The sequence below is a fragment of the Sarcophilus harrisii genome, chromosome 1, assembly GCF_902635505.1.
Source record: "Sarcophilus harrisii chromosome 1, mSarHar1.11, whole genome shotgun sequence".
In the NCBI taxonomy this organism is placed as follows: domain Eukaryota; kingdom Metazoa; phylum Chordata; class Mammalia; order Dasyuromorphia; family Dasyuridae; genus Sarcophilus; species Sarcophilus harrisii.
Window position 1 is genome coordinate 79,923,332 of NC_045426.1, and position 14,854 is coordinate 79,938,185.

The 14,854-nt window shown below is 39.5% G+C and overlaps 2 protein-coding genes across 4 annotated transcripts in view; one reads left to right on the forward strand and one right to left on the reverse strand.

Moving 5' to 3' along the window:
• Positions 1–10,269, reverse strand: part of LOC100925940 (inter-alpha-trypsin inhibitor heavy chain H1) — a 36,061-nt gene extending 25,792 nt beyond the window's left edge. The window contains exons 1-7 of the mRNA XM_023498302.2: positions 10,148–10,269; positions 6,546–6,690; positions 5,998–6,018; positions 5,454–5,620; positions 4,461–4,565; positions 3,219–3,381; positions 684–794 (exon numbers count right to left, since the gene is read on the reverse strand). Of these exons, the coding sequence (XP_023354070.1) occupies positions 684–794; positions 3,219–3,381; positions 4,461–4,565; positions 5,454–5,620; positions 5,998–6,018; positions 6,546–6,635 (657 nt within the window). The 5' untranslated portion in view covers positions 6,636–6,690; positions 10,148–10,269. The remainder of the gene's footprint in view (positions 1–683; positions 795–3,218; positions 3,382–4,460; positions 4,566–5,453; positions 5,621–5,997; positions 6,019–6,545; positions 6,691–10,147) is intronic.
• Positions 10,270–13,459: 3,190 nt separating this feature from the next.
• NEK4 (NIMA related kinase 4) overlaps positions 13,460–14,854 on the forward strand; it is a 34,644-nt gene continuing 33,249 nt past the window's right edge. For 2 of the 3 annotated variants that reach the window (XM_031957798.1, XM_031957795.1), the window contains exon 1: positions 13,460–13,740. In XM_031957798.1, coding sequence (XP_031813658.1) covers positions 13,648–13,740 — 93 coding nt within the window. In that variant the 5' untranslated portion in view covers positions 13,460–13,647. The remainder of the gene's footprint in view (positions 13,741–14,854) is intronic. The other variant, XM_031957794.1, reaches the window with a different exon arrangement.

Genomic DNA, 14,854 nt, shown 5'->3' on the forward strand with positions numbered 1-14,854 from the left:
AAGTATTTATAACAACTTTTTTGTGATGACAAAGAATTGGAAATTGAGATGATGGCCATCAGTTGGGGAATAAATAATTGAACAAGTTGTGGTATGTGATTAAGATAGAATACTATTGGGCTATAAGAAATGACAAGCAAAATTAGTTCAGAAAAGCCTGAGAAGACTTATATGAACTGATGAACGTGGAAAAAGTAGAACTAGGAAAACATTGTACCCAATAATAGCAATATTACACAATGATCAACTGAATGACTTAGCTATTCTCAACAATATAATGATCCAACACAACTCCAAAGGACTTACAGTGAAAAATACTACTTATCCCCAGAGAAAGAACTGATAGAGTCTGAATGCAGTTTAAAGTATATTTTTAATTTTTTTCTTTATCTTTCTTGGGTTTTTTATTTGTTTATGTTTTCTTTTGTAACATGGTTAATACGGAAATATGTTTTTCTGACCGTATAGACTATCTGTCTATCTATCTATCTATATCTATATCTATATCTATATATACACAAATAAATTCAAAAATGAGCATATCCTTTGGCTCAGTGTTCCTACTTCTGAGACTATGCCTTAAGGAAATCATTGGCAGATTTTTTTTTCAAAAGACTTAATATTCATGGAGAAATAGCCAGGGATGAAAATATAAAACTGTATTTTTGAATCACTCAACATACCTTTTTTCCAGAGAAGGATTTTTTAATAACTTGGCTCAGGTCCCCAGAGAGAAAAGATGCTTGAGCATCCAGCATGCTGATCTCTTGTGGTTCAAAGATGTCTGCTTCAATCTTCAAAGTTTAAGAAAAAACACATTATAATATGACTCATTATTTTCCCTCTCTGTCCCAAACATAACAGTACCCAGGAAAACATGGAGATACAATCTGAAACAAATTAGATGAATGACAGAGGTATCGGCTCTCTTTTTCCTAACATATTCAAAGAAACAATTCACTCAACCTCATACACAGAGATGGTAGAAAGTCTATTAGTTTTGAAGTGGGGGACCTGAGTTATAGGTTCCCCTCTGTCACTAAATCTCTGCTTAGCTTTAGGTAAGGTTCTGGGGTTCTCTATTCTGTACAATTAACATGCTAACTATGGAGATCTCAAGTTCCTTCAAGCTGAAATGTTCTATAATTCTAGTATTTGGGGAGAGACAAAGCAGAGATTCACACTGAACCTATCACCTCTTTCAAAGTCAACTGATATTCCAGTATTATCATCAAAAAGCAGTTGTTAAAGACCTGAAGAAAGCATGAATCCCAGCTTCTGAATCCTGTTACTATGGTTAGAGATGGGTTTACAAAGGATAACTCCTATTTGTGGGTACATGAATAACAAGGTCCATCCCATACAACATGCTCAGAATTTCTGGTTCTCCTTAACCATGTGCATGTTTTAGAAACTGCTTCTTGTCATGTGTGACTCAGTATTGAAGGACTTATGCTTTGAGAAGAGTCCCCTTGCTGGCTGGCAAGAAGAAAGAACTGGTGATATTTCAGAGAGGATGACCCTAACCTCAAGTCTTTCCTTTCTTCCAACTGTCATAATTGCCTCAAGGTCCAATCAGATCAGAGATATCTGGAAACAAGAGTTTTCCACAACAGCTTCAAGACTTTTAGAAGAGATGACCTCCAATAAGAGAATTGGTCCAAGCCTGGCTCACTTAACCAGAATTCATAGATCAGGAATTTTTTGCACAGTGCAGAGCTGAGGTGAAATCTAAAATGTCTAACTAGAAGTCCTGTAAACTGCTTTATATTCTGATGTATCAGTTTCATAAGAAAACTTCAGTTAAGTTACTGAATCCTTTTTCAAGTTGTTCTGTCTCCAAGGCAATCCTAATAAACTTTAGTTAGAAAATAACACCTGCATCCAGAAAAAGAACTATAGAGATTGAATGTATATTAACACATGCTATGCTCACATCTTTTTTCTGTTTTTTTTCTTCTGCTTTTTCCCTTTTCTTCCCTACCAGAAAAAAACACAACTAACAAAAAGTTGTTCCATTGATGCACACTGAGCATTTTGTTTTTATTAGCCTTTCTTTCATGTGTAGGAAGTATATTCCTGATTTATATTACAAACTGAGACTTTCCACTTCCTTTTAAGAGACAATACTTAAGTTGACCTTCCCTGTGGTGCTGGAAGTAGGAAGATAACAAGCTAAGCCATGTGAGAAGGGGGTGCATTACCTCTCATTAAATGCTGGTCTTCCCCCAGGATTGAAACCAGTCCATATCATATATAGGTTTAGAGCAAAGGGAACCCTTATGAAGGAGTGGGAGCATTGCTCCAGTCTTTAGGTCCAACAGTAGCTTTAGGTTGTGGTTGAAGGGTTTGTTTTGTTATGTTTTTATTAGTGTTAGATGTGAAACTTTTCTTAGGTGATTTAACTTTTTAATCTTTCTCTCTGTCGTGGTTTAATTGTGCAGAACATCAAAAGGAATTGGTTCTCAGGCACTAAACTTCACACTACTCTGAGGATCCTTGGAGCCACAAAATAACCAGGGTGAGACTATGATTGCCTTTCCACTACACCAACAACCATGGAACCCATAATCAGAAAGTCAGGTTCAAACTCCAATGTCCAAGATTCAGTTCCCACCGCTCATCCTCCAGGGGAAAAGTTCCTAAGGAGTACTTCTTGAGCAACTAATAGGACCCGAGACTAGAAAATACCTCAGAGGTGTTCAATCCAAACCGTCTCCCTACATTTTACAGTTGACAAGACTGAGAGACCTAAGGAGGGGTTAAATGACTTGCTCAAGTCATAACACTATTTAGCAAATAGCAAGGCCCAGATTCAAACTCAAGTTCTCGGAGTCTCTAAACTTAATCAATAGTCTTCCCTTTGCACCACAGTGCCTCAGAAATATACTTTTAAACTATATCTATCTTTACATGAAGGACCTTTATTAAAGATGTAGTAAGATTTTGATGCTTTCAGAGTTGGAAGGACTCTTAGAAAATATCTATTCTATCTATTCATTTTATAAATATGAAAATTGGGACTTAAAGAAAATGGGGACTTGCCCATAGCTGTAAAATAAGGAGATAACAAAGCTTGTACTAGGTCCTTACTTGCCTATTTAGGATCCTTCTTCCAAACTACTCTGTAAGAGGTATAACAAGAGATAGACCATGGGTCCGTAGAGAATTTCTGGTATACTCTACAGGTGATGAGAATCAATCCCAGGGAGATTTACCTCAAAATGTTTGACCAGCTGTTTTGGTTTAACTTTAATAACAATTTCATATTTTCCCAAGTGTCGCTTCAATAACTCCTCATAAGTCAGCTCAAAGTTGACTTTGCTGCCAGCACCAATATTGACTGCAATGTTGAATTTTTCCATTTTCCTCCCAGAGGCCCTAGGGGAAAAAAGGAAGAAAATCAATCTCTATAGTTTCATAACTCTGAAAGCATCATCCTTAAATTCGCATTGCCTTTCACTCAGAGGCTTTGCTTTGAGAATTCAGCATGATTAGATCAGATTTTTCTTTTGTCAAGCTCTGATATTCTCTTATAGATTGGAACCTACCTCTTTTGTATTTTTTCTCTATTTGTCTCATCTTAGGTGAACAAGCATCCTGAAATGGATGTGCCCAGGGTTAAATACAATCTTATGAATCCCAGACATCAGGAAATAGTGTGTCCAGTCAGATCAGAGATGACTAGCCACAAGAGGAAGGAGTATCCCATAGTTCCTTTTCTTAGTAGGAACTAAATGAGTAAAGCAAATTTTGACGGCCAAGGTTCTGAAGAAGCTCCCTGATCTCACTGGTATACATATTCATTTCTGTATCCCAGCTCTGCCCTAGTATATCCCCCCAAGTGTACATGAGTATACACACACACACACACACACACACACACACACACATACACACAAAGAGAGACAGAGGAGAGACAGAGACAGAGACAGACAGACAAAGAGACAGAGAGAGAGACAGAGAAACAGAGACAGAGACAGACAGACAGACAGACAGAGAGACAGAGACAGATACAGACAGAGAGAGACAGAGGCAGAGAGAGACAGAGACAGAGACAGAGAGACAGAGACAAGGAGACAGAGAGAGAGAGACAGAGACAGAGAGAGAGAGAAAGAAAAAAGAGAAAGAGAGAGAGAAAGAGAGGAAGGAAAGAGGGAGAGAGGGAGAGACAGAGAGAGACAGACAGACAGACAGAGACAGAGACAGAGAGAGAGAAAGAGAGAGAGAGAAAGAGACAAAGGAAAAAGGGAGAGAGGGAGAGACAGAGACAGAAAGAGAGAGAGAAACAGAGAGAGAGAGAAAGAGAAAGAGAGAGAAAGAGAGACAGAAAGAGAGAGAGGCAGACAGAGAGCAAGAGCGAGAGAGAGAGAGAGAGAGACAGAGAGAGAGACAGAGAGAGAGACAGAGAGACAGAGAGACATGCCCCTCATACAGGGGAAGTTGGGGCAAAAGCTTACCTGACCAGACCTGCAGTCTCTCCTCGAACAACAGCTTTTCGATATTGCTTCCATGCAAGCACCTTGTCTTTGATATTTCCTGGATATGGAACTCCATCTACTGTACTGTTAAGAGACACACCAGTAAAATGTATGTCCTTGAAGACAACTTGCCAGAAGAGTTCTCCCTATCCTGATCTGAGTGTATGGAGCCTCCCTTGGCCTGAATATATCCTTCTCACAGAAGACTTTAAGCAAGAATTCACTCTAGATCACAAAACAGGTAAATACTCGAAGGGTAAGAGCATGTGATCAAATCATGCCTTCATTTCTGCTGTTACTGCTCAGTCCTGTCTGACTCTTCATGATCCCATCCTGTCCATGGGATTTTCTTAGCAAGTATACTAGAGTCTCCAGTGGATTAAGGCAAGACTTGCCCAGGATCATACAACTAGTAAATGTCTAAGGTCATATTTGAACTGAGGTCTTCCTGCAGTTTAATTTTTGCAGTGAGATTAAAATAATCTTCATATATCTTAGTAACCAGAAAACATTGTGTTAATGTGAAGGCCAAAGCTGGAGCTAAGCCAGGAAACCTGGTTCCTTTTTCCTTCTTCCTCTAATACTAGTTCTATCATAAATATTTTTTTTTTGTCAGAAAAACCCAAGATCAGAGACCTTTCCTGCCCATTCTTGTCCCATAGAGCCTGTGGCTAGTTTCATCGTTACTTTAAGGAAGATGTTGGAGAAAAAGAATAAGAGAGAAAAAGAGAGAGAGAGAGAAAGGAGGGAGGGAAGGAGGGAGAGAGGAAGGAAGGAAGGAAAGGAAGAAAAAGGAAAGAAAAAAGAATGGAGTAAACTAAATTATTATCTTTGGTGTTAGGAACTTCAGTCTCAGATACTAGATATATGAGTCATTTGAGATTGTCAAGACCTAGGAATGGTCCCTAGTTAAATACTAAGTAGATTTGCACTTTCTGATACAGAGAACAAATTGGGGAAGGGATTACCTACATGAGGAAATTGCTAATGTAGGCTGTCTTGGGGATCTCAACATCGAAGATAACTTCCTGGGCAGTGTTGCCATGGTTGATGGCTTGGCTGGTGATCACGTAATTAGCAAATCGGGAGGTGACTCTGCAGTTAATTTTCATATTTTGAATTTCTATTCCATTGACGATCTATAGATGAAAGATAATTATACTTTGGTATTGAAGTCTCAGTGTGGTTGACAAAAACTCCTTTCTCAGATTGGTTTTTATCTAGTTCCATAGGTGATTTACTCTATTCTGATTTTTTTAAAAAAATTAAGATCTTTGAAATCACTGAGTTCCTCAGATTTTGAAATATAATCATCAGTAAAGAGGAAGACTACATCTGAAGCCAAACTCTGGCCAGCCAATTAATTATATACTACGCCGGAAGGAGCTCTAAATTCTCATCTGCATGAGAGGAGTGGCTGGATTAATCATTTCAGAATTTGCATGCTATTAGTAAAGTTTGAGGAAAAAACCCCACAACCTACCACCATTCTCCCAAAAATGAGAAGTTTACTTACAGTGCCCTGAGTCTGTCTCTTCTGCAAAATAAAAGCAATTTCAAGGTCTAGAAAACAGAGCTATACCATTAACAATAATCTGATTATAAAATGTGATAATAAAACCTCTTTGTCATTTTTTGGTCCCTTTTTATTTCCTCTTTGAAGTGTATCCAGAAATTTCATATTTGTACAAAAGAGTGTCAAAAAAGACAATTTCCTGAGTAACTGTGATAGGCAGTGTTGGGGAACAAGGGAAAGATTTCAGAGAAAAGTAGCAATGCACTTAAATGTCAGTGAACTTAGCAAATTGTAATTAATGTGTCTTTTCATCCCTCCCCTCAAATGATGTTTTTTACTTTCCCTGGAAGGATTCAATATGAGTATTTGGACTATTTCAGATTAGCTCTCTGTTTATATCCCCAACACCAGATGAATAAGGCTACCCAGAGAGACCCATTGCTTTGGGCACTTTGGATTTGTACCCCTTTTTTATTCCCAAATGCAACCCATCTGCTACCTTCCTTATAATGGGAGGAGTGGCTAATTCACCCAATATGGTTACATACCCCAATGCTCCTGGGCTGGCCTATTAAGCTTGATGCTATGAGACCAGGGAGGGATAAAAGGCAGAGACATAACAGCATCTGACGCTCCATATTGTAAGTCAGTCACAGTTTGAGGGATGCACATTGATGTCATACTCTTCCCAAACTGCTGATCAATAAAACGATGTGGAAACACAGATTAAACATTAGACAGCCAAAGGCAAATACTCTAAACTTTAAATATAAAAATTTAACAGTTAATTTTTCCCTTCTGGGGAGCTTGCCCAAACTAATTTCTATTAACCTCCAATAAAATCTGAACGTATACCAGTAACAACAAGGTTGTTAATGAGTTCATCTCTGGAGATCCCAGGAGACTCAATACTCATGCATATAATGAGTTTTCAATAAGGGGTGATGGCTTAATTTTTTTAATTAAAATTTTTTTTTAAATTCTCAATAGTCAATTAACTTTTTGACAAGTCACTATGCCCATCTTACTTCCACCGCCAAGTCAAATATTTCCATAAAGCATTATCACTTCAGATTAGGTTCAAATTGAATTTACTCCAACATACATTTACTATAGTGACCTCTCATGCAACATATGCTATCTATAGAGCTGGACAAAATGCAAAATCAATTTTGAGTTGGAAAGGAATGGAGGGAAGGAACAAGCATTGATTTAGTGCCTACTATGTCCCAGGTACTATTCTGAGCACTTTATAAATAGCTCTCTTTTCATCCAGACTGATTCCTTTTGCTCCCTTCATAATCGCTCCTATATTTATTAGAAGGATTAGCCATATCCTTAGTTCTACAGAATATTGTCTCTGAATAATCCTTAAGTCCCTATTCTCTTTATTACAGTCAGACCTAGTCCTTCAGAATATGATAGAGATACAGGTCAGATATCCATAGTTCACTTTAACTCTGATTTCTGATAAGACTAATGACAAAAAGGCACTGTTTGTTTCTCTATTTGGTTAATATGTACTTTGTAATCCTGGGGGCGGATTCTAGGAAAGGATGAATTGTCAACAAATCTAAAGTGAGGTCACCTAATCCCCAAATCTCTTTCCTGCTAAAGTAACTAAAACTAGGTCTGAAGTAAACTTTTCAGTTAACCTTTGTTGAAAAGGTCACTATCAAAGATAAGGGAAAGATTATCATCAACGTGACCCCACATTTATGTAGTATGCTAAAGTTGAAAAATAAATTTCTTCATAATAACATTATGAAGTAGGCACTGCAAATATCATTGTCTCCATTTTATAGATGGGGTAATTGAAGCTCAAAGGAATTTTGTTTTTATTTATTATTTTTGATATTTGAGTTCCAAATTCTATACCTCTTCCCTGGCCTGCCTCTATCCACTGTATAATATCATTATACATGCAAAATATACTTCTATATTAGCCATGCTGTCAAAAATGCAAGAAAACTACAGACAAAATTATACTTCAATTTGCATTCAGAGTTCAATAGTTCTCTTTCTCTGAAGGTGCATAGCAATTTTCATAGTGAATCCTTTGGAATTGTCTTAGATCATTGTATTGATCAGAATAGCTAAATCTTTACAATTGATCATTACAATATTGTTGTTACAATGATCTCCTAGTTCAGCTCACTTCACTTTGTATCCATCTGTATAAGTCTTCCCAGGCTTTTATGAAACTATTCCCCTTGTAATTTCTGATAGCATAAAAAGAGCTGCTATAAATGTTTTTGTACATACAGGTCTTCCTTTTTATTTAATCTCTTTGGGATATGGACTTAGAGGTGATATTACTGAATCAAAGAGAATATCCAGTTTTATAACTCTTTGGACATAGTTCCAAAACTATTATCCAATATGGTTGGACCAAATCACAACTCCAGGTGATGCGGTTTGAATGCTCTCAATTCCTGGTGGTCAAGAGGTTAGTGGCAATAACAGAGTTGTTAAATCGGCTGCAGGTTTAGAGGGAAAGAATTCACTCAGTCCCGAATTATTATTTGCAAAATGTAAGTTTATTGTTGGACAGAAATCAGTTTGCTAAGGGACTGACTTCTATGGTGGCAAAAATCTATTAGGGAAATGGATTTTGGGCACTGAGGATGTCTTCTCAATGGGCAGAAGGGTCCTAGCAGCTGAGCAAGCTACATACGGCCATCTGCAAAGAGATTAGCTGAGGGAAGCTGTTATGTTGGGTATCTTGGTGGGAGCTGGGATAGCCGGAGCTGATCAGACCAGGAATTCTCAATTGAATGGGAATTTACAATTCCTATGGGAATTGATTTGCCCCTGAATTGTATTGCTTCCTCCTGGGAGGAAGGGGCTCTGTCTCGACTTCTTGGAGCCTGGGACATCCTGATCTCTGAGATCAGAAAAGGGGATACAACCTTTAAGAGTGATAATCTTAAAGGGAACAGTTCTGCTCCCCCTTCACAAGTATATTAATTTATCTATTTTCCTACATCACCTCTAGCATTTATCATTTCTGACAGGTGTAAGGTGGTACCTCATAGTTGTTTTAATTTGCATTTCTCTAATCAATAGTGATTTAGAGAATTTTTAAAATATGGCTCTACATAGTTTTGATTTTTTCTGAAAACTGTTATTCACATTTCTTGATCATTTCAAGTTTCTTATTTTTACAAATTTGATTTAGTTCTTTACATGTTTGAGAAATGAGGCCTTTATCTGAAAAATTTGCTGTAAAATGTTTAGTATACTTATCTATAGTACCTTTTGTTAGAATGTAATTTCCCTGATTATCTCTTTTAATTAGGTTTATTTTTGTTTTTTCTTTGTCTGAAATCATGATCACTACCCTTGCTTTTTTACTTCAGCTAAAGCACAAGAGATTCTGCTCCAGCCCTATGTGTATGTCAACTTAAGTATGCCTGCCATAAAAACTAGATGGTAATGAAAATATTGTAAAACATTTACTATGTAGGTTTTCTTGAAGTGGAAATTTATTGTTTTAATGTGAATCCTCTCATGTTCTGTTATATACATGACAATGTGTTTTTTTCCCTTTTCTTATTTTGTATTTAAGATAAAGATAAATATACAAATAAATTTCATTTCTTGTTGTGACCAACACAACACAACAGGGTTGCTGATCAGCTACTCATGTACCTTAAAACCATGATACATGAGAAGCATTGTTCTGTGACCAACCCTGGTCCCTGTTTTCTATGATCTGATTCTCTGAAGCATGTTGTTATTTTCTGGAAATCTTGTGCAAAATTCACAATGCCCAAGTAAATGTTCAGGACTTTGTGTTTTCTCATGATTTCAAGCTTATATGCATCCTTGATTTATCTTAGGAGGAGGAGAACATCCAAGTTATCCAGGTTTCTAGCTTCCTGGGAGTTCTCTACAATTTCTTATGCATTTTTTTCATGTGATTTGTGCACTTTCTCCATGGTTTCACATATGGGATATGCGTTAGAAATGTTTGTTGAATTAATATGTAGCTTAGGGGTTTCCCCTTTCAACTGAAGCACCTGTTCTGCAGGGACAGAGAGAAAAAGACAGGCATGTAAAGGACAAAAGCAATACACTTATAGGCACTCAGCGTGTAATCCCTGCACGAGCCACCAGATGGCTTGCTAAAACTTGAACTACTAACTTGTTGGTGTTGGTGTCCAAGTGCTGACATGACTTGCTTGAGTTCAGTTCCAACTCTGTATTCCATTGAATTCTTTACATCTCCAGTGCCCAGCACAGTGCTTGAGACAGTGCTTGACATATAGCAGCTGCTTAATAAATGTTTATTGATTGATTATAAGTACTTGATAATTTTTTTTTGATTGATAAAACGATTAGTGCGTTAACCAGATTATCTTTCTAGGTTGTAAAAATTTTCGATATGATTCATCACAATAGCTTGTAATGACCAGACATGGTGGTACACAACTGTAATCCCTGGTGCTGGAGAGTCTGAAGCTGGTGGATCACTTGATTTTACGAGTTCTGAGTTGTAGTAGGGCTAATGCCAATCAGATGACCACAGTAAGTCTGGCAAGAATATGGTGAGATCTCCCAGGAGGCAGGATTCAAGGGACAAATGAGAGACAGACAGACAGACAGAAAAACAGAGAGAAAAGCAGAGAGACAGAGAAAGAGAAAGAAAGATATGGTGACAGAAAAAGACAGAGAAAGACAGAGAGAGAGACAGAGATAGAAAGACAGACAGACACAGAGAGAGACAGAAAGACACACACACAGAGACAGAGACAGAGAGAGAGAGAAAGTTAGTTTGGCTGGTCAAACCAACATGTGCTCTTTGGATTATTTTTTTTTTTTTTAGTTGTATATAAAGGGGCAGCTAGTTAGTGCAGTGGATAAAGCACCAATCCTTCATTTGGGAGTACCTGAGTTCAAATCTGGCCTTAGATACTTAATACTTCCTAGCTGTGTGATTCTGGGCAAGTCACTTACCCCCAGTTGTAGAAAGAAAATTGTATATAAAAATGTCTGTTGAAACTCAATGCTGTGGAATTATAATGGTCAGGTTTGGTTCTGAAGAAGATATAGGAAAACAGTTTCATTTCTTGAAGTAGGAGACAATGAATGTGAAACACTATATATCAGACTTTTTGATATGTTGGTTAGTTATATAGACATTTTCCCCTCTCATTTTCATTTTCCATTCTAAAAGATGATTGGAGAGAAAGTAAGAAAGATACACTGAGAAATGCAAGTAATGTCAAAATAATCAATTTAAATTTATCTTAAGATTTTTTTTAAAAAAGTGTCTTTGATTCCTTTGCCCATTTTCTCAGTTTTCTGCAACATAACAAAAATTGCAATATGATATTAAGGATTACAACCATTTTGTGAAACACAGGGCCACTGAAAGAGAATTCTGCTTTTAGCTTAGTTTCTAAAACCAGTAGTGGGGGTTGAATTCACTTTTCCAATTGTTGCTTATCAGGACTAGAAACAGACATTTTAAGTAATAAGTTAAAATAACTTTGAGTAAATCTAAGCACCCCTGGATATATGATTGCCAACCGTAAATTATGGGTCAGTGAGTATCCAATTATTTTTATAGTGCATACTGTAACCTTCAAAAGTAATACAGAATGACTTTTCAACAAATAACTAAGCATCATCTCTTATGTGTAAGATATTCCAGTCGCTACAAAGATTTAGATGTAACACAGACCCTGTTCTCTAAAAGTTCTTGCAAACCCTATAGCTAATAGGAGTTAAAGATGGGGAAGAGGAAATACACAGATAACTGTGACATATGGAAAAAGAAGGTAAATAAGGTTAAGGGTTCAGATAAAGTGGTATGAGAAATCTGAAGAAGGAAAGATCATTTTCATTTTTCATTCATGGAAAGACACAGGATCTGAATTGGATTCTGACATAAAGATTTCAGGCAGACAGTGTGAACAAAGGCAGAAGACATAATGGAGAATTGAGAAGAGTCTATTTTAGCTGAATTGTAGATTGTCAACTACATGAAGAGTATGAACTAAGAACACTGTGGTAGGCTATGTCAAAATGGCAATTAAACAATTATTTAAGTAGATCTGGGCAATCAAAAACAACTTCAGTGAAGAAATTTTGTCGGGACTGTTCTAAAAGGGATGTTTGCTTCAAATAAAGATTAGACTTTTAAAAAGTGTCAAAATCTCTTTTAGTTCTGAGAATCTAGAATTCTAAGGTTGGTCAATTTAGAATAAATGGTGGGGCTCGTTGGCTCTCAAAATATTTCATGTGTAGAGGAGAATATTTTAAGGTCAGATAGAGCTGAAAGAGTCCTTAAAGACCAACTAATTCAATTATATCATTTTACAAATGGAGAAACTGAGGGTGGTTAAGAAATAGCAGAGACAGGTCAGACTCAGGTCCTCTTAGTTAATAATTATAATTAATTATAATTAATAATTAATTAATTAATTAATTGTTAATAACCTAGGGAAGAGACCAGAAATGAGCTTGACCAAAGATCAGAGCTGAGAGAAGGGGAATTAGTTCAGAAAGGGAACTCAGGTGGATGGCACAGCCTGGAGATGAAAGGTAGCAAGATTCCTGGGTAGAATGGCTCTCACTCAGAGAGACAGCAGGCGTGGAAAGTGCATCAGCAAAGCGCTGCTGTACAATAGTTTCTGGAGGGTGGGGGTGCATGTGGCTCCCCGAGAGGTCCATTTCTTGACTAAATTCTCACGGGGCAAGTTTCTGAGTCGGAGCGATCCTTGACGCTACTTTTATGGAGCTGATATCTTTCCTTGCATCCATTTTCTACGCTTTTTTTTTTTTTTGGTAAAATAAAAAAAAAAATAAATCTAAAGGGAATGGCTGAGTCTCCTTGGTTTCCACAACTTCAGACAACTCCCCCTTTTTCCTCATCAGTGATCATTTCTCTTTATTTGCGTGTTTCTGGAAAAATCTCATTTTCAGAGTTCCTCCGGGACCGAAATCAGCCGCGTAGAATTTAAAGCTTTGGGATTATTCTCAAGTGATCACTGCTGCGGCCTCTGGGGGTACAAAGGCAAAAGTAAAACAGTCCTTGCCCTCCGGGGGCAGTACTAAGGGGCATTCAAGGCTCCCGGCCGAAGATGGGAAACAGACGCGGGAGGGGGAGGGGCGAGAGTCCACGTGGAATCGGCCCTCGCTCGGCCTTGGGGGCGTGGCTTCACCTAGATTCGAGGGGCTGCTCTGCCCCGCCCCCACCTCTCCTTGTCTCTGTTAGAATCTGTGACATTCCCCCACACACACACACTTGAGTCCTGAGAGCTTGTTATTAATATTGATGCAAGCCAGAGGGCCGGCGGAAGGGGAGAGTCAATACCACTTTCACCTAGAAGTGCGCCCCATCCCTCCTCGACGAAAGGGGGCGGTGCGCAGCTACACCAGGGCCCAACGAGTCCGGGGGACGCTCTGGCCACCGACCCGAATGTGCTCAAGGTTTGGTCCTCCGGGGCATGCGCAGTGGCGGAGCAGGAATCGCTATGGCAGCGGCTGCGGCGTCGGCTTCCCTCTGGCCGCGGGGCTCTCGTTAGGCCCAGCTGCCTCCCTGGCCCCGTGAATGAGCCCCTAGGCTTCCCGCCGCCCCTGCCGGGGAATGAGCGGCGGGCCGGCCTCCAGCCGCCACCGCCGCCGCTCGCGGAGACCATGCCCCTGGCTGCCTACTGCTTCCTGCGGGCTGTGGGGAAGGGCAGCTACGGGGAGGTGACGCTTGTCCGGCACCGGCAGGACGGCAAGCAGGTGACCCGCGGGGGGGCGGGGGGAGGGGGAGAAAGGGGAAGCGAGGGGAGGGGTCGGGGAGCGAAGAGAAGAGGAGGGGCGGGGCTCAGAGTGGGGGAGGGGAAAGGCAGGCGGAGGCGGACTCTGGTCCTCCAAAGGAGAAACTCTGGGGCTGCTAGTGTTTTCTCCCCCTTCCTCTAATTGTCGTGTTTGTGCGACCCTGCTTGATGTAGAATGAAAGGGCGCAGGGAGTTTTTTTTTAGTCTACTTTTTGTTTTTGTATCCCCATTTCCGGCACAGTTTCTTGCCCCTAAAAGACCGTAGTAAATGCGCGTTGGGCAGGATTGGACTAGGAGAAGATGGCCGGGCTGGGAAGTAAGGATTCCCAAAGATGAGCACACTATCTTGCCCCGACGCTCTGAGCTAATCGCTTCTCTCCACCTCATTTACTTTATCTGTAACCCAACCTGTATCATGGCGGTGTTGGGGAATCCTTGAGATAATGTTTGTAACGTGCTTTATGAAGTTTAGAGTCTACTAGCAGTCGTTATTAGGGTTAGAGTTATGGAGAGTGGCGAAGGAAAGGGGGAAGGGAACCCAAAATGAAACTGAGGGGGAGCGTCAGAGTGACTGCAGGATGGAAAAATGGGGGATGGAGGCTCTGGCTAGGGCAGTTGGGCGGAAAACAGCGATGAAGGAAGGGACAGGAGCCGAGTTGGGGAAATTGATGGAGATGCTTAAGCAGTGGGATTGAGGATGGAATAGGAGCTCTGTTCACTGTGCCACCTAATTGCCCTAATAAGGCAAAAGATGAGTAGACCAGAAATGAGAACTGTTGGTGGGGATGCTAGGAAAAAAGGTAAGGGGATAAGAGTGGGGATAAAGGATTAAGAATAAGACAATTCAGGCTGAAAATAGGGGTTAAAAGACTAGAAAGTGGTTAATGATTAATTTAACTCCAAAAAAGACTCCTGTAGGAAGATCAATTGCAGGTGACCCTGGTCTCTTTACTAGCAAAATGTTAGGTAGGAGTCTGTTACATTGCCCATGTTCGGATTCAGCAAGGTGGAGTATACTAGAGCTTGTAAACCGGAGTGGGGTCCCTCATCACTGTTTCAGGGCAGAAAAAGAGTGC